Source organism: Morone saxatilis, unplaced genomic scaffold (genome assembly GCF_004916995.1).
Source record: "Morone saxatilis isolate NCDOM2014 unplaced genomic scaffold, NCSU_SB_2.0 Contig15, whole genome shotgun sequence".
In the NCBI taxonomy this organism is placed as follows: domain Eukaryota; kingdom Metazoa; phylum Chordata; class Actinopteri; family Moronidae; genus Morone; species Morone saxatilis.
The window spans coordinates 13,336,049-13,356,965 of NW_023339707.1; the positions used below are offsets into that span (position 1 = coordinate 13,336,049).

At 42.0% G+C, this 20,917-nt stretch overlaps 1 protein-coding gene across 2 annotated transcripts in view; it reads right to left on the reverse strand.

Annotated features, from left to right (window-relative positions):
• Positions 1-20,917, reverse strand: part of lrp1ab (low density lipoprotein receptor-related protein 1Ab) — an 86,648-nt gene that overhangs the window by 40,256 nt on the left and 25,475 nt on the right. For both annotated transcript variants that reach the window (XM_035656906.1, XM_035656907.1), the window contains exons 3-13: positions 18,129-18,266; positions 11,009-11,128; positions 10,591-10,719; positions 10,127-10,387; positions 3,883-4,045; positions 2,772-2,994; positions 1,715-1,904; positions 1,470-1,613; positions 1,059-1,295; positions 674-854; positions 117-339 (exon numbers count right to left, since the gene is read on the reverse strand). In XM_035656906.1, coding sequence (XP_035512799.1) covers positions 117-339; positions 674-854; positions 1,059-1,295; positions 1,470-1,613; positions 1,715-1,904; positions 2,772-2,994; positions 3,883-4,045; positions 10,127-10,387; positions 10,591-10,719; positions 11,009-11,128; positions 18,129-18,266 — 2,009 coding nt within the window. The remainder of the gene's footprint in view (positions 1-116; positions 340-673; positions 855-1,058; positions 1,296-1,469; positions 1,614-1,714; positions 1,905-2,771; positions 2,995-3,882; positions 4,046-10,126; positions 10,388-10,590; positions 10,720-11,008; positions 11,129-18,128; positions 18,267-20,917) is intronic.

A 20,917-nucleotide genomic window follows, 5' to 3' on the forward strand; every position in this document is an offset into this window, starting at 1 on the left:
ACCAGTTTTCCAACAAGCTGATGGTATGACCATAATGTTGCATGATGTGGAGTAGTATCTCTTTTATCATCTGTAAATGCACAAATCCACAAATAGATTTCCTGAGCATTACCAACCTTTCGCTCAGTGGTGTTGAGGTAAACCAACTCAATACGGTCGTAGTAAGCATCCACCCAGTACAAGATGCCCTGGGGAATGTCCAGACTCAAGCCATTAGGCCACAGGACTGTCTTGCTGGTCAGGAAGACTTGATGATTGGAACCATCCATCCAAGCTTTCTTGATCTTCCCCCTGTTGCTCTCTGTGGGGTCCTCCTCCCAGTCAGTCCAGTACATCCATCTGGGAGACAAGACAAGGTGTTCAATATTAATGTGAGATAAAACATTTATGTGTGAGTTAGAGCTGTTAAAAATGTCACTTCGAGTTAAGATGCTATTTAATGGAACATCCCACTCCAAAAAACCCAAAAGAGGGAATATTCAAAAACCCCTTGAAAACTCACTAGCTCCCACACACACACCAATGAGTTAAAACAAACATCTACAGTGCAGGCATCCCACACGGTTGCAAGAAATAAGCCCTCATTAACAACTTCAACATTTATGAACATGAACATGAATTTAAGAAAAGAACTCCAATTAAAATAACAATACCCTCCCCTCCAGTGTCTCACCCATGCTGGGGGTCCACCACAATTGCACGAGGGTGGCTCATCTTGCCCTCAATGAGTGTCTTGCGGGTTTGAGAAGCCTTCTCCAGCCTGGCAACGCTGATAGTCTTCTTAGGCCCATCATCTGTCCAGTAGAGATTACCTCCCATCCAGTCTACTGCTATCCCCTCTACTGTGTGAATACCTGAGATAAGCAAAGAAAGCCAGTGTGAAAAAGAAACTATTAGCTTGGCAATTCAGGATGAATATCACGAGAATAAAGTAAAAATGATATGGAATAACCTGAATGAATTCTTTTCCTCCCTAAATTCTTTATAGCAGCCAGGATTTAGTTAAAGAGCAAAAAAAAATTCCAGAACCCTGTGCAAAGCTATCATTTCATTCTTACCTTCCTTTAGTATGGTGTCTCTCTCTGTGCCATCTATCTTCTGTCGGCCAATAATGTAGCTGGTTGCATCAGCAAAGTAGATGAATTCACTAGCTGCATGAAAATCCAGAGCTCGGGGGTTCATTAAGTTCTCAATGGGAATCATGTACTCATCAGGCACCTTAGCATTCATGTCCATGCCCCTGATGATTCCAGGACGGCCCTTACCGTACACCAGAAACAACTCATGGTCTGGTTCTGTGAAAGAAGAAAAAAGAAAAAATCTCAATAAATAAAAGTCTTTTTATTACTTTTGTCAGCGATTGTATAACCACCATTACTTCATTGCCATCATCAATCATCACTGCGGAAACTAATGAGAAGAGATTCATTTTTATCAAATTAAAATTTTCTCTCAGTCTTGATACTCACTCTTGCAGGATTTGCCATCACTGCCAAGGCTGAATCCAGAGCGACAACGGCAGGTACGGGTCTTGTGGCTGTTGCTCAGCAGACAGATATCAGAGCAACCTCCAGCTTTCCCAAACTGATCCAGGGCACATGCATGGCTGCGCACTAAGCGAGGAGAGACAGAACAGTCATGAAATGGTAACTGTTATCAAGTGACATGAAAAAGATGAGTTAGAAGTCAAGCTAGGCTGTGCCTTCTTGAGTACCTTGAGGTTGGCGGCGCTGGTGGTACACGTGCAGTGCAGCTCCCCTGTCTACCCGCGTCACCACCTGGAAGTCAGAGCTGTTGAAGCGGTTCACCCGGATCACACTGGTCTTGGGGTTGAGGTTGCCTTCGTCTGAGTTGGTGGCGTACAGGTAGTTCTCGAACACAGTCAGCCCGTATAGGTGCTCGATCTGAAATACATTGAGACAACAAAGCAGCAAAATTAAAAAGTTGCCTTGGGTTTGCTTCTGAAAATGTTGACATTCTTAGTAAAAGAGCTCATGGTGCATGACTAATGGCTTGCGTGGTATGTTTGTGCGCCCATTTTTATCTTGAACGCTGCCGGGTAAAATTCTGCATGATGAGACTTTCCTAACAATCTATTTATCTGTGTAAAATGGAGACAGACAAACATAGGCTCAGACAGAGACAGGGCAGAGAGATAAAGAGAGAGAGTTTGTGTAAACTTGGCACAGGGCAGCATAATGGCTCCACTTCCCATCTGCTGTTAAACAGAGAGAGGTTTTACTTTTATAAGGGTCTATTCTGTGCAGCTCTCCTCTACTGTCAAAAAGATGTATGGGTTATGATCATATTACCTCCCCCACCTCTCACACACACCACCACCACCACCGTCCTCCCACCACTGCAGCCCTGATTTCATTAAGATCATTACTCCACTATAAGTTTGAGCCAAGCTTCGCTAGGGCCAGACTAATATGTTTAGAGAAGCACAAGCCAGGAAAATCACACACTCTTTAAGTAATATCAATCAAGGCAATAAAGGACTTATCCCCAGGAGAGGCAGGCTCTATTTGCCTAGATACACAGGAGACAACTGGTAAACAGAGACTGCATTGAAAGATGATGAAATTAAAATCAATGATGATGAAGATTTGGAAAACAGATGTTTTGCGTTATCAAAGGGAAGACTGCAAAGTCAATAGGGACTCTTTGCTATTGCTATTTAAGTCTATAGCTTCTTCTTCTCTCTGTATGTTTGGGTGTAGTTGGTATCTTTTGTGCGTACACCCATCCAACCATCCGTCAAACCTCACCAGCAGGCCCTGGATGATGGTGTGTCGGTTCTTGCCCTCATAGTCGACCACTTCGATATAGTCCAGGTAGGCGTCAGCCCAGTACACCATCCGGTTGACCAGGTCCAGTGTGATACCATGGGGGAAGACAATCTTGCTGTCCACCAGCTTAGTGCGGTTCTGACCATCCATGTCACAGCGCTCCACCCTCGGAGTCGATCCATAGTCTGTGAAGAACACTTTGCTGTAGCAGAAGAGGAGAAGCAAAAAGGAAGGAGAGTTTCAGTAAAGTTAGAAAAGGGAATTTCATTAACAAGCGGAAATTATGACTTAAAAAATTGGATGACTGCACTTCGACCTCATGTATTAATTTGACTTGACATTACCTGCCTGACTTTGGATCTTTTCAATGGGGTAAGTGGGAAACCGGGCATGCTAGCCATAATAGATTAAGATTAGATTAAATAGATCATAAGATTGCGATGTTTATAGCAAATTCTGCAATATCCGTTGCCTTCCCTTTGACACACAGCTGCGCTTGCTCACCGGAGCAGCTCCAGTCTCATTGCATGTCTGTAGCATAGTAACTTTCATTGTTGATAGGCCTTTACTTGTGACATGCAACCAATCAAATGTAGTAGGTGGGACATTGAGTGAGACTACAGAATACTGACTATAGACAGACTACGGCTACATCAGAATCAAAGTAGCACATTTTAAGTGTATTTAACTCTACCCCCCTTTTTTTTGCTGATCTGAAAAATTAACTCATTGATGACTTAAACGCCTTCCTACAATCTGAACTGAGAGTTCTGGGATCTGTTGCACCCATAATTGTGAGGCGTCAAAAATTTATTTATAGGACAATAAATAAAATAGAGAAGTGATACTTTGGGAAAAGGAACTACACCAGATACCAGCTTGTCAGCACCAGGAACCTGAAACAGCCACAAGCAAGTGTTTATATGGCACAGAAGTAGCTGTCTTGGTTTCCAGGAGGAAGTGCTTTGATTTTTGACTGCCTGCTTGGTCAGCATGTCGTCTCATCATAAGACAGCATTTTCCTTTCCAGTGTTGCTAAAACAGTACTCAAGGTAACGTTAGGTCAAGAAGAGTGGAGGGAAGTACTGACCCCATGGCTGGGTCCAAGGCGATGCCTTTAGGGTTGTACAGTTCTTGGTCCAGCAGGGTCACACATGTCTGGCCGTTCTTATTGCAGACAAACACCCGGTCATCCACGTCATCCACAAAGTAGAAGTTTCCGGTCAGCCAGTCAATAGCCATCTGCTCCACATCTGAGGGATGCAGAGGGGAGAAGAGGAGAGCAGAGAGGAGGAGAACAGAACCATTAAAAAAGCAGAGCCTCGTGAGAGTACAGTCATAACTCTTGGTCATATACCAGCCTCCTTTCAAAACCTCTCATTTTATGATGCCCTGACCCTCTCCTCAAGAGTACCCACACTCTTGAAAAACAAAATAATAGTGCTGAATTAATGAGCTTCTGGCGTCTACTGGGTCCAACAGGTTGTCCATTACCAACACTCCACTTGTCTTTGATTGAGGTGAGCAGGGCATGGGGGAGGGAAAGAAACACAAAAAGTGGGAGATAAAGAGTAAGAGGTGAAGGCCTGCACTTTCTAAGCTGAACTCCTTTTAGTGGACTTGAGCAAAGCAAAGTTTTACTAGCACTACTTTTACTCATTGTGCCCATTGTGCCTGCATAGGAACCACATTTACTTGCCGATTGGTTAACCACACACACTACAACAACTTCATTCACAAAATACTGGGTGCCACTATCAATATTAGGACAAGGGGGGTTACTTGTGATGCTTATTAATGTACAAAAAAATATCAGCTTTCCAACTAGTTTTCAAAGAGATAAATTAGATCACTCACACTCACACACACACACCAACCCAGCACACACACACACACTTATGTTTTGATGATGGTAGTGAACAGCACTTTCATGACATTACTGCATAATCCTCCATAGGTGTTCAACACGGTTAAGATCTGGTGACTCTGAAAGCCAGAACATATGATTAATTTTTATAAGCATCAAACCATTCAATGACCCCTGGTGCCATCTATGGAAGCATCTGCATTTGGTTCATCCCTCATTTATTCTGTACATGTCAGGAGGGGATTTTAAAAGACTTTCTTCATTGCTGTGCAGAAACATGACATTTGAAGCTCTAGCAACCTAGAAAGAGGAAGCTTTGCAGATGGAGATTTATTTCAGTTGTACCCCCAGCATTGAGGGGCTGGGGGTATCACTGGGTAGCACTGGAATATTTCTCACTCTAGAGAACACTGTCCTGCATGAGACTGGATGCAGAAATCCCAGACTACAAGGAGACCCAGCTGTGAGAAGGGGAGTGGGGGGCGTCAAGATACATACAGCCTTGTGTTTTTACAGCTGCTACACTTCTTTTCAAATCAGATCACTGTATCCACAAATGCACACAGGGTCACTACTCACACATACAGTATCAAAGTGACCACACTTGTCTTTCCAGTTAATCCAAGGGACAACTTTGATGTTGGGGTACACAAGTGGGGTATAACACCATTGATAGTGATCAGTAAGCACGTCTCAGGGCTTTAACCATTCATAAAGAAGAAATCTGCACTGGAGCCACCAACAATGACAACCATGCCGCTCAAAGACAGCCACAGCTAGTTCCACAACAGAGCGTACACACATCTGGGCCCAATGTAGAACCCCCTACCCCACCTACCAAACATACATAGAGCTTCAAAAGGCCTGCCCCACATGAGACTTACAGCACACTTGGTGCTATAATATAAACAGAGTTGAGGATAAAATACCATGAAGGATGAGCTCGTGGCAGTGGTTGGGATAGAAAGACTGAAAGATACTGATGGTGAAATTAATTTACTAACAGTTCTAGTGCACTTCCAAGCTTGAAATAATTTATTGACATTCAACAAAGGTAGTGGCCTTCTGCATCTAAAAAGGGAGGTTACAATAAATACATGAGATAATAAAAAATAAAAAAGGAGGGAGGGAGGGAGTAAAAACCAGTCCAAGATGTTTCATAAACATCAGAACCAAGATTCTGACAAGCAGGAAAGTTTGTCATGGAGTTAAGAGGGATAGTGATAGTCCCATTGGTATCAGCTCCTAAACCATACTCCTCTAAAGAAATCCAGCTGGAAGCCTGGCTTCACAAGGCATTGATTAGACTCATATACAGAATAGAGAACCAGTTGTGCAACACAGTGAGTATTGCGTTGTGTAACAGCCTACAACTAGTGGAACCCCTTAACCCCAGAGCCAGTCTGTTGATGTCCTTACACATTCAGCTTCTGGTAAGTGGAAAGTTTGCTGGGAAATGAACCCACACCTTTCTCCTCATCCAACCACCCTGCCCTCCCAACCCCTTTTCACTTCCTGCCCCTTAACACCTACCAGCTCACACTGCTCTGAGGAAACATTTCACAAACTGAGGGGGTCTTACGGGAAACAACAAACATGCTTTCCACTCAAATACCATAGGTATTTACATACAGGGCCACAGCCTATTTAGCTCTTCAAACTAGTCACACGCCGGCGCCTAGACTCAGGAACAACGCCACAAAATTTGTACTTGAATGTTATTTCCTCTATTCGCATTTCAGAGCAAGTATTACTTTAGTTACATGTTAGTGCAAAGCACAAAATAAACATCATCATGCTGCTGCCATAATCCCCATGTGCCAAGAAGATCCTATTAATCTATGCAAAACCTCCTCTTTGACCTCTCGAGAGCACAGTTTTAGAGTTTAGCGTTTATGATTTTCCATAAGGATCTGACATATGACCGCTTTTTAAGAGGCTATAATTCCTAACAGTGATGCCACTGGCAAATCCCCATCAGTTGCAAGTGGGCTGATTGGCTGCACAGAAGACCTTATGACACAGGTACCGTGACATTCCGTGACCAAAAAAACCAAACAAATCAGGATAAGAAATGATGGGCAAAAAGAATAGACGTGCTATTTTGATGCAGGTGATAGCTGAGAGAATAATGTAGTACAGTGCAAGCCTCAACTAGATGCACATAAATATCTAGTAAAAAAACAACATCAAAAGAATGGAAGTCTGTTTTATTTGCAATGAGACAGGATGCCTTACGCAATTTTTTATCCCCAAGAAAATATACATATAATGATATAATTTATATCAAGTCTTGGAACATACACAAAGACCTTCTGTGCACTGATTTGTCCTGAAAAAAAGGCTTTAAGAACAAAGGGTAGGAAGAGAGAGGAAGGAGGACTGAACGACGGACAGAGGAAAATGGGGAGAAGCACTGGTCCCTGCTGTGGAGTTCCGCTCAGAGGGTGGAGAGGATGGGATGGCAGACTCTGCTCCCCTTTTATCTTCCCAGTAAGAATCGCACATGCAGACAGAGCAGGCCACATCTGGAACCCTCGTCTACTTATCTGGCCTGCTCTTGGAGGCTCCCAGAAGCTATAAATCACCCTGTTTGTGTGAATCCTGTTCCAGACCCCCCCTCTCTGCCTCCACAGTTTCATTCATATCCATCTAATGCCAATCCCCAGGTCTGCCCACCATACTTTTAGAGGTGCACCTGAGCCCTGCTTGTTATAAAATACTGTATGGTGCAGATAAAGAGCCCACATTGGCACTAATGATAGGAAATTGTTTTGAAAAAGCAAGTACACCTTCAAGAAAATCATAAGCAAATGGGTTAATCAAAAGCAAAAGAGGTCTCACAAGTCAAGCTTAAATAACATTTTAAAGAAAACGACCACAAGGGAAATCATACAGTATATGCAGCAAATGGCCTTTTGATTCAGCCGAGATGCACAAAATTAGGGTTTTTGCTCTGTTATCGTCGCTGAAAGCCCAGACTGATTTAACATAGAAACGTGGAGTCAGCCAAAGTGCAAAAAGAGACTCTTGTCTGTTCGAGTGTTTGCTTCCTGAGTGACTTTGAACAGCCAAACCCCACCAACAGACATGACTGGACCCACAGTGTCAGGGTTTTGTAGTGGAAGCGAGCCACCTTACTATCATCCTAATACATTTTTATAAAATTAAACATTAACGTTTGGGGGAAACACCATATTTTTAATGTGTGTGGCTATTTTTGTTTAAAGTAACAAGACGTGATGCAACAAGATATAGGTGGCTTACCACCGCTGCTAAACAACCCTTACTGCATATCACACCACAGAGCCAGATCCACAGATAACATGTCTCAGACACGGCTCATCTTGCCTTGCTCATTGTGTGAGCACTGCAGAGCCATTAAATTTAATAGAAAATCAATCGCCTAATTGTCTTATTCCAAACTGCACTTTCTGATATCAACCTTAGATTAGATAAAACTTAAGTGCTAGTTTTACTGTAAATAGGTTATTGCAGTATCAAGACAGATAAGATACAGCCGGGAATAGAAATAAAAAGTAATCAAGACAAGACAATAAGCAACTGTAACACTTAGCTGTACATGGGTAGAAAGCATTTTATATTCTAAGGTGTACACAAATGTGTACAGTTGTAGCCAATGTGTGAAAAATCTCAATTCATAAAAGGTAATATGTCACTAGGTAATGGGTGCATGAGTTGAAGGTATTTGGGTCGATGTGTGTGTGTGTGTGTCTCTGAGCCTCAGTTATGAGCGTGTTAAAGTGACCTGACTGGACAGGACATGAGACGGCCAGAGGAATGTAAGGGCTGCTCAGGCTGACATAACCCAACAAAGGAATGTAAATACCATCTGCATGACCACTCATATACACACACACAGACACACACACACACACACCCCTCCAAGGTACCGCAAATCACTACCTTCTCTCTCTCTCCCTCTCATTTTATCATTCCCTTGTCGCCTTTACGTCAATCTTTCTCTCAGAGTCTTTTCTCACTTCCACCCCACGCCCCCATTTACTCCTCAGACCACTTAACAGAGCGGTGAATCAAAACGCCACAGTGGCAAGGAAACACAATGAGCGCAAGGTGGGATATGGGCCACTCATGAGAGTGCAGTGAATCAACTGGAAAAACCCCATTTTAGGACGCCGGGGTTCACTGAGCCTCCAAGCCTCAGCTCTGCCCCGGCTGTCGGCAGTGACAGCTGTTACACAAGCTTCATTAGAAGTGGATATGAGCCAAGGCACTTCAAATCACGTCGCAGGTTCCTCATCCCACATTTCAGGGTCTACACACCCGGCTTTCTCCACTTGTTTTCTTCACGTCTGTCGTTCCAATGCCTGAGGCCAATTCTCAAGGGAACGCTTTCCCACACGCACGTACATATGCACACATGCACAAACCCACACCCTCGCTTTTATGTTTTGTCTACATTTCTGCCCCTATTCTTAGGGAGTAACGGCTCAAGCCTGGCGAATAAAAACAAACCCTGTCAGGCTCGTAATCAGAGATAAATCATGTCAGCATTATATGAAGTCTCTCAAAGGGAAGTGTTCAGATGGTGTATATGTTAGTCTGTGTGTGTCTGTCTGTCTGGGTGTTGCGAAAGAGATGAGCGTCTGCGAGTCAAGACAATACAATAGAAGTGACCTGTCAGTTCCACACAACACACAGACATGCACGGAACACCATTCAGAACAAAATGTACAGTACTTAGGAGGACTTATGAAGGCAGAGAAGACTTTTGGGAGAACACCTAATGCCAAATATCATTTTTTTTTAAATATCAATGATCAGCGGAGGTGGGATACAACCTATTACATTCAAATGCATCTAACAACAGCAGCAGGGAAATAGCCAGGCAATGTACATAAATCAAGCCATACAGTAGGATACTGTCTTCCTGTCACAAAATAAGAAAACTAACGCCTGAAGGCATACTAGCAGTCTTATATGTATCATATCACTGTAAGTAAGCTACACACATATTGCCTTGTATGGGATGATTTAGTGGTGTGTCAGGGGGCCCCTGTTCTTCAAAGACAAACCTTTTGAAAAAATAAAGCTGGACTCAGCATTTTCACTTGGCACTTTTATGCTGGTATGAGCAGCTTTCTGAGACGAGGCCATATTGCTTCACATCTTACATTTGTCTGAGCTAGCAAATGCAAAGTTGACCATTTGATTCCTGAGGCAAAGTACGGAAATTTCACACAGTGTGAGCTGACAACTGGAACTAATTACCTGAGTGCTGCTTGCGTGCTCTTATGCAAGGCATTCATCTCTCCTTCACTGGCAGTCTACAACTAACCTGTCATGCCCTCGGTGTACCTGACAACATTTTCTGTAGGAATATTGTGTCAGCAGAAAATACCATTCCTAGAAACAAAAGCATATTCATTTTCTACTACAGTCAGGTGAGGTTTCTCTCACTTTTGTCAATGAAAGTACTACTCACGGTGCAGGCTGAGGGAGATGTTTATGGTGCGGATGTTAGTGACAGACTTGAGGTCAGGGATGCTGGCGCACTTCAGGTGGGTGGCGGCAGGGGTTTCACCCACATCTATCCAGCAGACAGTCTCCTCTGCATAGATGAAGTCCATAGCCATGGTCTGCTTGGTGGCAATGGAGGGTAGGCGGGACGTAGAGCCACTAAGGGAGGTGCATCGGATGTCATGGAGGTTAGCAATCAACAGCATAGGCAGACGGTCCACCGGCTCTGGGAAAGGTGATCGGGACAGCAGTGTAGAGGAAGGGAGGGGAAGCAAGCAGAACAAGAGGACAGAATGAGGGAGAGGGGGAATAAGGAGAAGAGATATGGGGAAGAGATATGTGGCGGAGATGGAGAGGAGTCAAAGAGAGTCCAAAAAAGAAACAAATCAACTGATTAACTGCATCCTATTTTTGTGTACGTGTTCTTACCATTTTTGGCTTTGCAGGAGCGGTTGTCTGGCTGCAGCAGGTAGCCCTCCACACAGCTGCAGGTGTAGGAGCCTTCATTGTTTGAGCACGTCTGGCTGCATGTCCCATACACATTGCACTCATTGAAATCTACAGGAGAATAACCCAATGTATTACTTATTTACAACTTATGGTATTGGGTATACGCAGGTACTACATTTTTCAGCGCTAGGTAACAAAAAGCAAAAGGTTACTACCCAACACTGGAACACGCATTCATCTTCTACCTTGAGGCAGGTGGTTTGATAAAAAATTCTTATCTTCTCTACATGCTGCCCCACGCAAATTCCAGACAGTAAGCAGAAAGTCAGAGTAATCAGATGATTTTATGAATTTTACTTTGCCAGGCTAGAATAAATCTGCCAAATCACCCACTCACCTTTACATGTCTTTCCATCTGCACTGACCTCGTAGCCGTTGCTACAGTAGCACTGAGGCCCATCATGAGTCACAGCACAGTGAAACTGGCACCCATGGGAGGCACAGTCTGGTGCTCGTTCTGAAGCAGAGAAAAACAGAGAGATGCAAAGAACATTAAATTCTGTTGTGGTTATTAACATTGCAGGACGAGGGGGCTCTTGAGAGGCCTCAATTTAGAGGTCAAATAAATTCTAGATAACAATGGAGGCTTAATGAAGTCTGTTTAAGTAATTGCCTCCTTGATCAGGTTTGTGTGCAGATCATATTTCCAATTGTTATCCTAATCCCAACGCAATCTTCAGAGAAACATATTGTCATATCCTATCTAACCTCCACTGGGAGATTAGATCAGGCGGATTGTGGGTGTATGATCGTGTGTGAGAGAAAGCGTGGGGGTTGCACACGTGCATGCATGTGTATTCCACTATGCATGTGACAGACGAGGTGATTTGAATGTGCACATGTTGGAGGGGCCTCTTCTTTCCCACCCCCAGAGGGAACTCAAGGACACATCCTTTTGGCAGAAAATGAAAGAGGGGCATCCGCACATCCCTTTATCATGCTATCTATAGGGTGTGTGTGTGTGTGTTCATGCAGATGTGTGTGTCTAGGCTAGGAGATAAATGGGGTAGTGTGTCTACCATAGATTGAAATGATGTTTAAGATAGTGGCACACATCTGATACAAAACAAATGACAGTTTCTATTAGCTTTAAACCTCAAATAAAGAGTGTTGTGACACTCTTGAACTCAGGCTGATAAAATATTTCATTACTTGGATCCTGTGTGCATCATCCACCAAGTACAGGCCTGTGACCCACACTGGGTGGGTTCTGTCCCAGAGTTCAATAAACCAGTGTTTGAAGCCACAGAGATCAACTCAAGGAGGAAATAAGTAAAGTAGTAGTAGTATTAGTAGCAAAGGGACAGATATTATCGTGATCAACTCTCATTTATTCAACAATATTCTCTGTCTCTCTGTCTGTCTGTCTCTCTGTCCCCTTGTCCTCTCTGTCTGTCTCTCTGTGTCTCCTCTGTCTGTCCTCTCTGTCTGTCTGTCTCACACACGTTTCTTAATCTCTGAATTTACGCTGACATGAAATATGACACGTCATGCTGTAGTCCTACATCATAACAACCTCTGGCTACTCTTTGAAGCTCCGGGACAGTGGTGGACTGGATCAACGGGACAGTGGTGGACTGGATCAACGTGGAAGGCCAAAGCGTTCAAATAACATACCAACACTAACACACCCCATACTGATGTAGAGAGCTAAACTTTACTCAAAACTTGAGTGTACCTGTTGAGAAACATTCCCATTTAATCATTTACCAAGTGTAAACACTGATATAACAACACTGTAAATAAGTAAAAAGTGAAAAAAGGGCTTCTACATTTACCTCAATGTCCAACAAAAAAAAAAAATTGTTGAAATGTCATGGACACACTATGCTACAGTAGCTAGTGATAGTATGGCTGTGAAGAGTGCAGATTGGACCAGTGAAGGGCCCTTATTATATAAAGCCTGTGGCACTCTGGGCGACAATGAACCTTTTGTTGTGGCCCTGCTGAAAGGAAGAGTCCCCCAGCAAACACTGTGGCCCATATCGAATCCATTCACCGAGCCTCACACTGTGAGAGACCATAGGGGACAGTGCTAAGAACACCCACAAAATGAACCTCTGTCCGGGGTCATTTTGTTCCATTTTGTACCTGAGTGTCTAGCAATGGGTGGGCAACATGGACAAAATTAATATTGCTCTTTTTATTCAATTTCAATTCAATTCAATTCAATTCAATTCAATTTTATTTGTAAAGCGCCAATTCATAACAGCAGTTATCTCAGGAACTTTTCAAATAGAGCAGGTTAGAACCGAACTCCTTTTAACATTTACAGGAGAACCAAACAGTACCACCATGAGCAAGCACTTGGCAAACGGGGGCAAGGAAAAACTGCCTTTTAACAGACAGAAACCTAGGACAGACCCTTCGGCTCTAGGTGGGTGGTCATCTGCCTTGACCATCACAACATTATCTCAATATCAACCTGCGATCATACAAAGTATTCAAATCACAAAGTAAATTCAAATTAATTCGTTTTGAGAAAAACAAAATCCTATAATTAAAAAAACAAACAAAAAAACAATTATAATTTATTTTAATTAATTGATTAGCTGAATAAAAAATAACTAATACTTTTTGGTTGAACTTTTTATTCGATTAGACGTTTGATATGCAGAAATAATATGCTAATGCTCATCTTATTTATGTCCCAGCCCCACTTCTATCCGTAGCTCCCAATATATATATATATATATATATATATATAAATAAATATAAAATTATGTTTTTTTTCCTTTGTGAGAGTCGAAAATGTTCCTGGAATGTGAATCTGGAAATTATTTTGCTCTATTTAAACTCAGAGAGCATTTGTATGTAACTCACTTTGTATAATAGCAGGGAGAGCAGAGGGGTGGAGAGAAGAACAGAAAGCAACAGGAGAGCAGAAGAAATGAGAAAGAGGGGGCAGAAGAAGAAGGGAGGGCAAACAGAGGTGGGAACGAGTGCAGAAAAGGGCTTAAGGATATGGAGTGGTTAGAAAGTTCCAGCTCCGAGCAAACAAGCAACAGCAGAGTGTCAGACGTTTGACCAGGGGTTAATGAACGAACCAAACAAATCACACAGTGACACACTGGAGGCCTTCAGTCCTAAACAAGCATGCCAAAGCCATTGATCCTGTTACTGCATGGATGGCAACCCTCAATTTCACTCATCTATAGCTCTTTAAAGGAAAGCAGGGAGTGAGAGTATAAGGCTGCTTGCCAAAAGGACAACTACACTGAAGACATCTTACATTTCTACACTTGTATGCACAGTTGAACAGACATCAACAAATCAGGGTAGCAGACTACTGCTGATGAAATATGATGCATGTATGATAATGACAGCACAAGTTTCAGAGGTATCCCATTGAGGTATGTGGCCATAAGACCCTGCTGATATGTGTAATATGAAAATGTGTCTGGAACTACTAAGACAGAAGCCGGGTTGGTGTTGGAGTCACGGCCCTGGTTACACAACAAATTGAACAAACTGCCTCAATTGAATGATTTCATAAACCACGTCCCTTAAAATGATTTGCTCATCTATCCATCAACTGGCTGCTTAATAAATAATTTTCCTTTTTAGAAAATCTAAACTCAAATTAACAAAGCATCTCTCTGTTTCTACACCCAGTGGTCCTGACTGAAAGCAAAAATTGAACCAAACAGTGTATAAACAGGCTACTCCAGTGTGCGACATTTTAAAGAGAGGTAATTCCCAGGGCATTCCTACCTTTGTGCTCTCACTGTCTGGAAACAAGTCTACACATGCCCCTGTCCTCTACCTGCAGCTGACAGGAACCTACTGTTTTCCTACACAGATCCATCAAATTATCTGATTTCTACGTGTTGAACTGAATGCTTCGTACAGAATTTTGTTAGTTTTGTATGGATATGCATAGCTTTCACACAATTTATTTTAATTTAATACTATGAAGAACTTGGACAAATACCAATTAGAGGCATTTAAGTTTAGCAGATCACCATGATTGGTTAAACACAAAATCAGGCACTACCCAAACAATCAATCTGCTTAATTCTGTGACACTACTTTGTGGTTTAATGGTGCATTCAATCATAAGATGCTGGATAGGTTGGTTAGTAAATGCTACATTACTGAAAAGCGAGGATTGTTGAGTATGGTAAATCAGACTTAAAGGAGATAATGATGTGTATATCCAGGTATGAGGGCATGCATAGGAGAGGGATAGGCAGGAAGCCACAGCAGTTGTGAGCATGAAAGTGTATTTATTGGCACCTGTTTGAAGCTGCATAGTCTAAGGGGGCAAAGTAACCATATGCAAACAGAAGCAGGGCAGCAGCTTGAGTAATGAGCAAACAGTAGCTACCGTAGTTCCAAACAGTGGCGGCATGCTGCTCAGACGCTTAAATCTCAGCTCACACAAATGTACAAACACACAGAGTACACAGACTGTGGTACAAAACATTCCCAAACAGACATGACAGGTTAACTGGTCTAAGAAGATCAATATTCCTACTTTCTTTAATCTGCAGCCCACTATGAGTTAAGAAATACACAACAGCTTGACAACACTATAGTGTCTCTACATGCAGTGATGGGTAACAATTAGCAATAAAACAGGTCTTGTCATGCAGGACAACTCCGACAGCAGCCAATAAACTCATTTAGGTCACGACCCACTTCATGAATAAAGATGGAAATGTGGTCTTTCCACAGGCAGCCTCAAGTAGCCTATGACCGATGCTCATTTCACAGTTAGTGGGACATGAAGGACAATGAAAGACCACTGCATGCATAAACAATAGCGTTGGGCCACTACAATAATCAGGGTTTCCTTTGAGACAGCAAGGAAAAGGGAAAAGCTCTCAAGAGTACTGTCATGACCCCATTTTCTCTTCCCTATCAATCAGTCACTTCTGAGGAAGGCAGGTCTAAGGCCTTGCCCCCCCAAGAGAGGCCTCATCACCCACAAAATGACAGAGAAAGGACAAACGCAGACTACAGACTGATGAATAGACTCAACTTTCACCCATATGACAGAAAAGCAGCATAACTGCCAATTGTCTGTAAAGGCTACATTTTGCTAAAAAGCTTTTTAAATATAGGCCTGGAATTTTACTTGGAGGATGGCAAAGAGAAGTTATAAAAGCAAACGCGAGACTCAAGCATCACTGGTTTGGATCACTGAACTACATTGGAAAACATTCTCAACATATGCCTTTTATATGCTCTTGAGCAAGGCACCTCTTTTATATGTGTGAGACTATGTGTTTATCGCTCTATTTAATTTTTTTTACAATCAAAGTAGATTCCTAAAGGGCAACAACACCCTATTCTGCTAGAACTCTCCTCCTTAAGCAATCTGAAAAAAGATTATTCAGAGATTAACCCTAGTTAATAGTCTGCCTAATCAGGAATGTGCGGGTGTGGTCAGATTTGATTAACTGCAGTGTCACCGCGGCAACAAGCTAACCCTAAGTGTCATCCCATTCTGATTCGTCAACAGTTACATTCTGATTGGTGCGACATCTTCCTTTTCCAGAAGAGCACAAACAAAACACAAAAAATGTTTTAGGTGTTTTACAGGAAGATACGTTTTTTTCTTTGGTTTTGCTTATCTGAACCCTGCATCAACCTCCAATCTCAGTATCACTGAGTTCACCTGGTTACTACCTTGCTATCATTCCTGTACAGAAACCACACCAGCTAATCCCACACACTATGAAAATCCTGGGGAAATTTATTTCAGTGAGATAAAATTCCTGCCTAACCTACCTTGCTACACTCCCCTTTCTAACCACTCTTGTCAACAACTTTGGCAGAATTACTTGGACACACTGACTGACAAAGTGTGCTTTCAGACATCAGCACCCAGGTATACTTTGCACAACCCGGCAGTTTGTACAAGCAAACACTAGGATGCTTGTGAAAGGCCAGGCCTTTCCCTGAAAAGAGGGGAGCTTGCAAACAGCAATGCCAAAAGTTCTGGACACACTGCTGGTGTGTTTGTGTGTGGGGTAGTGGGTGTGTTTGGGTGTGTATTTGCAGGAATTTGACTGTGTGAGTGTGTGTTTGTGTGCACATGTGAGTGCATGACAAGCCCATGAACATGTAGGTGTGTGTATAAGTGTAGGTGTGTGTTGTTTAGGGCCTTACTGAGGACAGATGGAGTTGTGTCCTCAGGGACAGGCGGTGCATGTTGTGATTGGATGACATCATCGCTGTGTTGTGTAAAGGCTTGTCTAGCAGTGATGACCAGTATGTGGGATACTTACACTCTCACCCACTCTGTACAACTGTCCAATTCATCAGCTCAACAGTGCTCCTGCTCTTCTGAACAAAGCTTATCTCTGACTAATTCACTACAACTTTTTACTCTAATAACATTCAGTATTTAGCTACAAAACGGTACTCCAATATAAAGACTCTTTAGCACAGACATATTGTGTAAGAGGTAGAGATATAACATTTCAAGAAATAATACAAATATAATAGAAAAACTGGCATTAAAAGCTGCAACTGATACAAAAATAAAAAGGCATTCAACACAATGATTAGTTAAAGACAGAGAGAGAGTTAAAAACCTAAGTAACCTCAAATATCTACAATGACACATATTTACCATTACATATAGCGGAATAGACAATAGAAGCTTTGGTTACTTAAAATACTTAAAAATAATAAAGTCATCTAAGATTACGGACATTGAGTACTTCGCAGACCAACCTGGTTCCAGGACTTCCACTGGTCCACTAAGACTTTAGTGTTGATTGTAAATATTTGATTAAGTGATTTCATATTTCAGGAACGGGATACTGATACCGATACTGATACTAGCACGTTGCATTACTATAACAACAAGTAAAATGGAGAGACTGACACACAGGTGTACACAGCAGAAATTAAAAGCATCCCAAGATGAGTTATTACATTTAATAAACAGGCAGAGCTTTGGACAGCTATATCTTCCTCGCTGAATACTGGGGCAATCCTCTGTAGGCAGCCAGTGTTTGCTTCTTTGTCTACTATAACAAAGACAGACACTATGGACCCAATATGTTCCATCTCTCATTCTTCTATCGCCTCTAATTAATAGTTGAGGATTTGATGGGATTCTTCTTCGCTGGCATCTGGGCCGAATGCTCATCATTCCCGGAGGGATTGGGGAAACTGCCTCATAGCTGATCTGATTGATAAATTAATGACTTTTTTCCCCAGAAAGATAAATTCCATTGTAATTGCACAAGCCAGAGCAGGCCGGCTCATTAAAGGGCCTAATAGAGATTATCGGATAGAGATTATAGGTTTGGATGGGAAGACAAGGAGATGCTAGGAAGGAGAAGCTGGCTGTTGATTTTTGACCCACAAAAAGGCTGACACTCGTCTCTGTGCGACAGAGGAGATGGAGAAAATGATGATGCTATCTGTTCTGAGTGTGGTGTGCAGAAAATGGAATTTAGCATTAGGTAGTAACGCTTCTATGCGTTTATTACCTCTGCAGTGAGGCCCCTCATCCCAGCCATCGGTGCAGTCGGGGACTCCATCACACACTTTGCTCATATGGATACACACATCCGGGTCCAGGCAGCCATGCTCATTGACAGGACACTGGTTGACCCTGTTGTGTGAGCCTGGAAAACAAGCAAAAAACATTTAAGAAAACACAGCAGTACCAGGAAGACAGAGAGAGTCAATCTCCAACAAATAACGTCTATGCAGTGGTAAAATCAATCTGTTTAAAATGCAAACACATATACGCTTGTTAGTGTTAAAAGAAATGCACACATCATTTATTTAAAATGAGTGCATTTGGATTTAATTAGGCTCCGTAAAACTATTCAAAACAGCACCTACAAGGAAAGATTGGCTATTATTATTATTATTACTACAACCTTACTCTTTTGCAAAAGAGACCTGAGTACAGAAGAAACGGAACATAAATACTTCTTTTGCACAACCTGTGTGATCATAAGTGAAACTTAAAATACTGGGTCGACTACCGTTCACAGCGGACGGACAGATAATTCAGGGATTCGTTCCAAATATAAACCGAATGCCTTCCTCTGATTGTACTCTTTTGATCATCTCTCAGGGATTGTCGATTTAATACTTCCCCTCCATCACATGATTCTTATGTATTATGTCAAGTTAAGTGAATAATCCACAGGATCATTGTGTGTATCAAGGCAATGTTTCTTTTTGTGCAAGAACTTGGCCTGCTTCTCCTTTACTAAAGCATTTACTGATGGGGGACAGACCTGCCTAATAGACGGGTTGTATGGGCATGGTGGCCCTCACTCTAAGCAAAGTCCGGCCATATAGAGGGTCCCAATTGGGTTTTCGGAGTACTTTTAGCTATGGCACACATTAGTAGAAAAAGGTAGATGAGAATGTAGCTTCAAACACTGAGTTTTTCACTTTATCCTCTACACGTTTTAATGAAGTACAGATAACACCAAGGTAGGTTTAGCTATCACAATGCCTAAACGTTAAAGACCCAAGGTCAATTTGCTGCCAATCTTAATCAGAGCCCATAATTACTTTGAACTTTGTTTTACTTTTATATTTTATACTTACTGCAGTAGGGTTTAAGTTGTTCAGTTAATTTTTCTTCTTTTTTGGAGGACAGTATCATCAATCAGCATTAAAACGTTATTTCAGAAAACAATCTTCTCTACATCCTCGTGTCATTATTTCTACACATAAGTCTACATTTTCTGCAGATAACAATCAACAGTTTATATCAGTGAATTATAAAAATGTGACCCTCTGGGAGATTTTTGTCTGTGTATGAGCATATGAGAACCTGCATGTTCCCTGAATATATCAGAGACAGAGAGCCAAATATTAAACACATGTAATGTGCACACATGCAGTTGCAGTTTGCAAATGTAATCATTTGGCAGACACTGAAGGAAATTACAAAAGATATATTGAATGTAAATTGACAAAGATATATATATATATTTTTTTTTTTTTACTAACGTCAGACCAGAACATAAGTAGATGCAGTCTCTTCCCTTCACTCTCTCCCACTATTCTCTCTTTCTTTCCTATCAGCCCACACTGCAGAGCTAACAGTTTGCTTTGGCTGTTTTTCCTTCTTCTTCCTCCTCCACGTCCTCCTCCTCCTCCACCACCTCTCTCTCCCTTTCTCTCTCTCTAACATCTGCTGACCCATTTTAGAAAAACACAAGAAGCAGAGAAAATAAAGTTCACCTCCTTCACAGGAAACGATCTGTAGAGTTCTGCAGGTTATGCACGATGCTGGGAGAGGCTTTGAGTGTGAATATGTGCTGCCTGAGCTGCAAACCTGTTTCAGATGCCTCCTTCAGAATCTGGCATACACATAGTCTTTAGTGTCTGAATATTAAGCAGCCAAAATGTAGTTCATTTGACCCTTATTTCTGCCTGAAGTGAGACTCTTAAGGCCTTGGGACTGGTCATACTGTATGTTGTACAGAAAAAAATCTGTTATTTTGGGGGACAAAAAAAAAAACTGATTTATTCTTAAAAGAAGGTAAAAATACATCTCTCCCAATGGCTACGACAAAAATATATACATATTCTTGTAAGAAATGCCATTAAAAGAACCAAAGCCTGTATGAGCATTAAGATTTATATGAGGGAGAACATTTGCCTGCACGTCGGCAGTCCCTGAAGGAAACCGCAAGCGTTCCCACTGAGTCCTCTCTATCCGTCCAAGGGATTAGTAACCACACACAGATCATAAAATGTAACTCCGTTAAAACAAGTACCTTAAAGTGACAAGAGCTTCCATAATGGCAATAACAGCAGCCTTTGTGGTAGAACAGAAAATTAGCTTCTAATACATCTGGCTTAGGGAGAAAGAGAGCATCCCCTGAACAGGGGGATGCTAGGATATTAGCAGCCCTCCTACAGCCTCGGCCTCTAAGCCAGCCTGATTTACATTCAATAAACTGCCAACCTGGGGATTTCTACATAAACTGCAGCATACAGGAAATGAAACCCCTGCCAAGGATTTATCATTTGTCAACAGTTTTCTGAGTATAAAAGACAAGTGAAAGTAATCTGAATGATACCCACTGCACAAATCAGTGTCTTTACAACATACATGTAAGCATAGTTTACAAAAAGAGATTTCTTGAAACTAACTAACTGAAATTTGTGTCTGTTTTACACTCGTCCAGGTACCAGGTATCTACATACTGCAGCAACCAAGAGACTGAAAAGACAACACCACAACTCTACTTTCCAACACACACACACACACACACACACACACACACAAACACACACA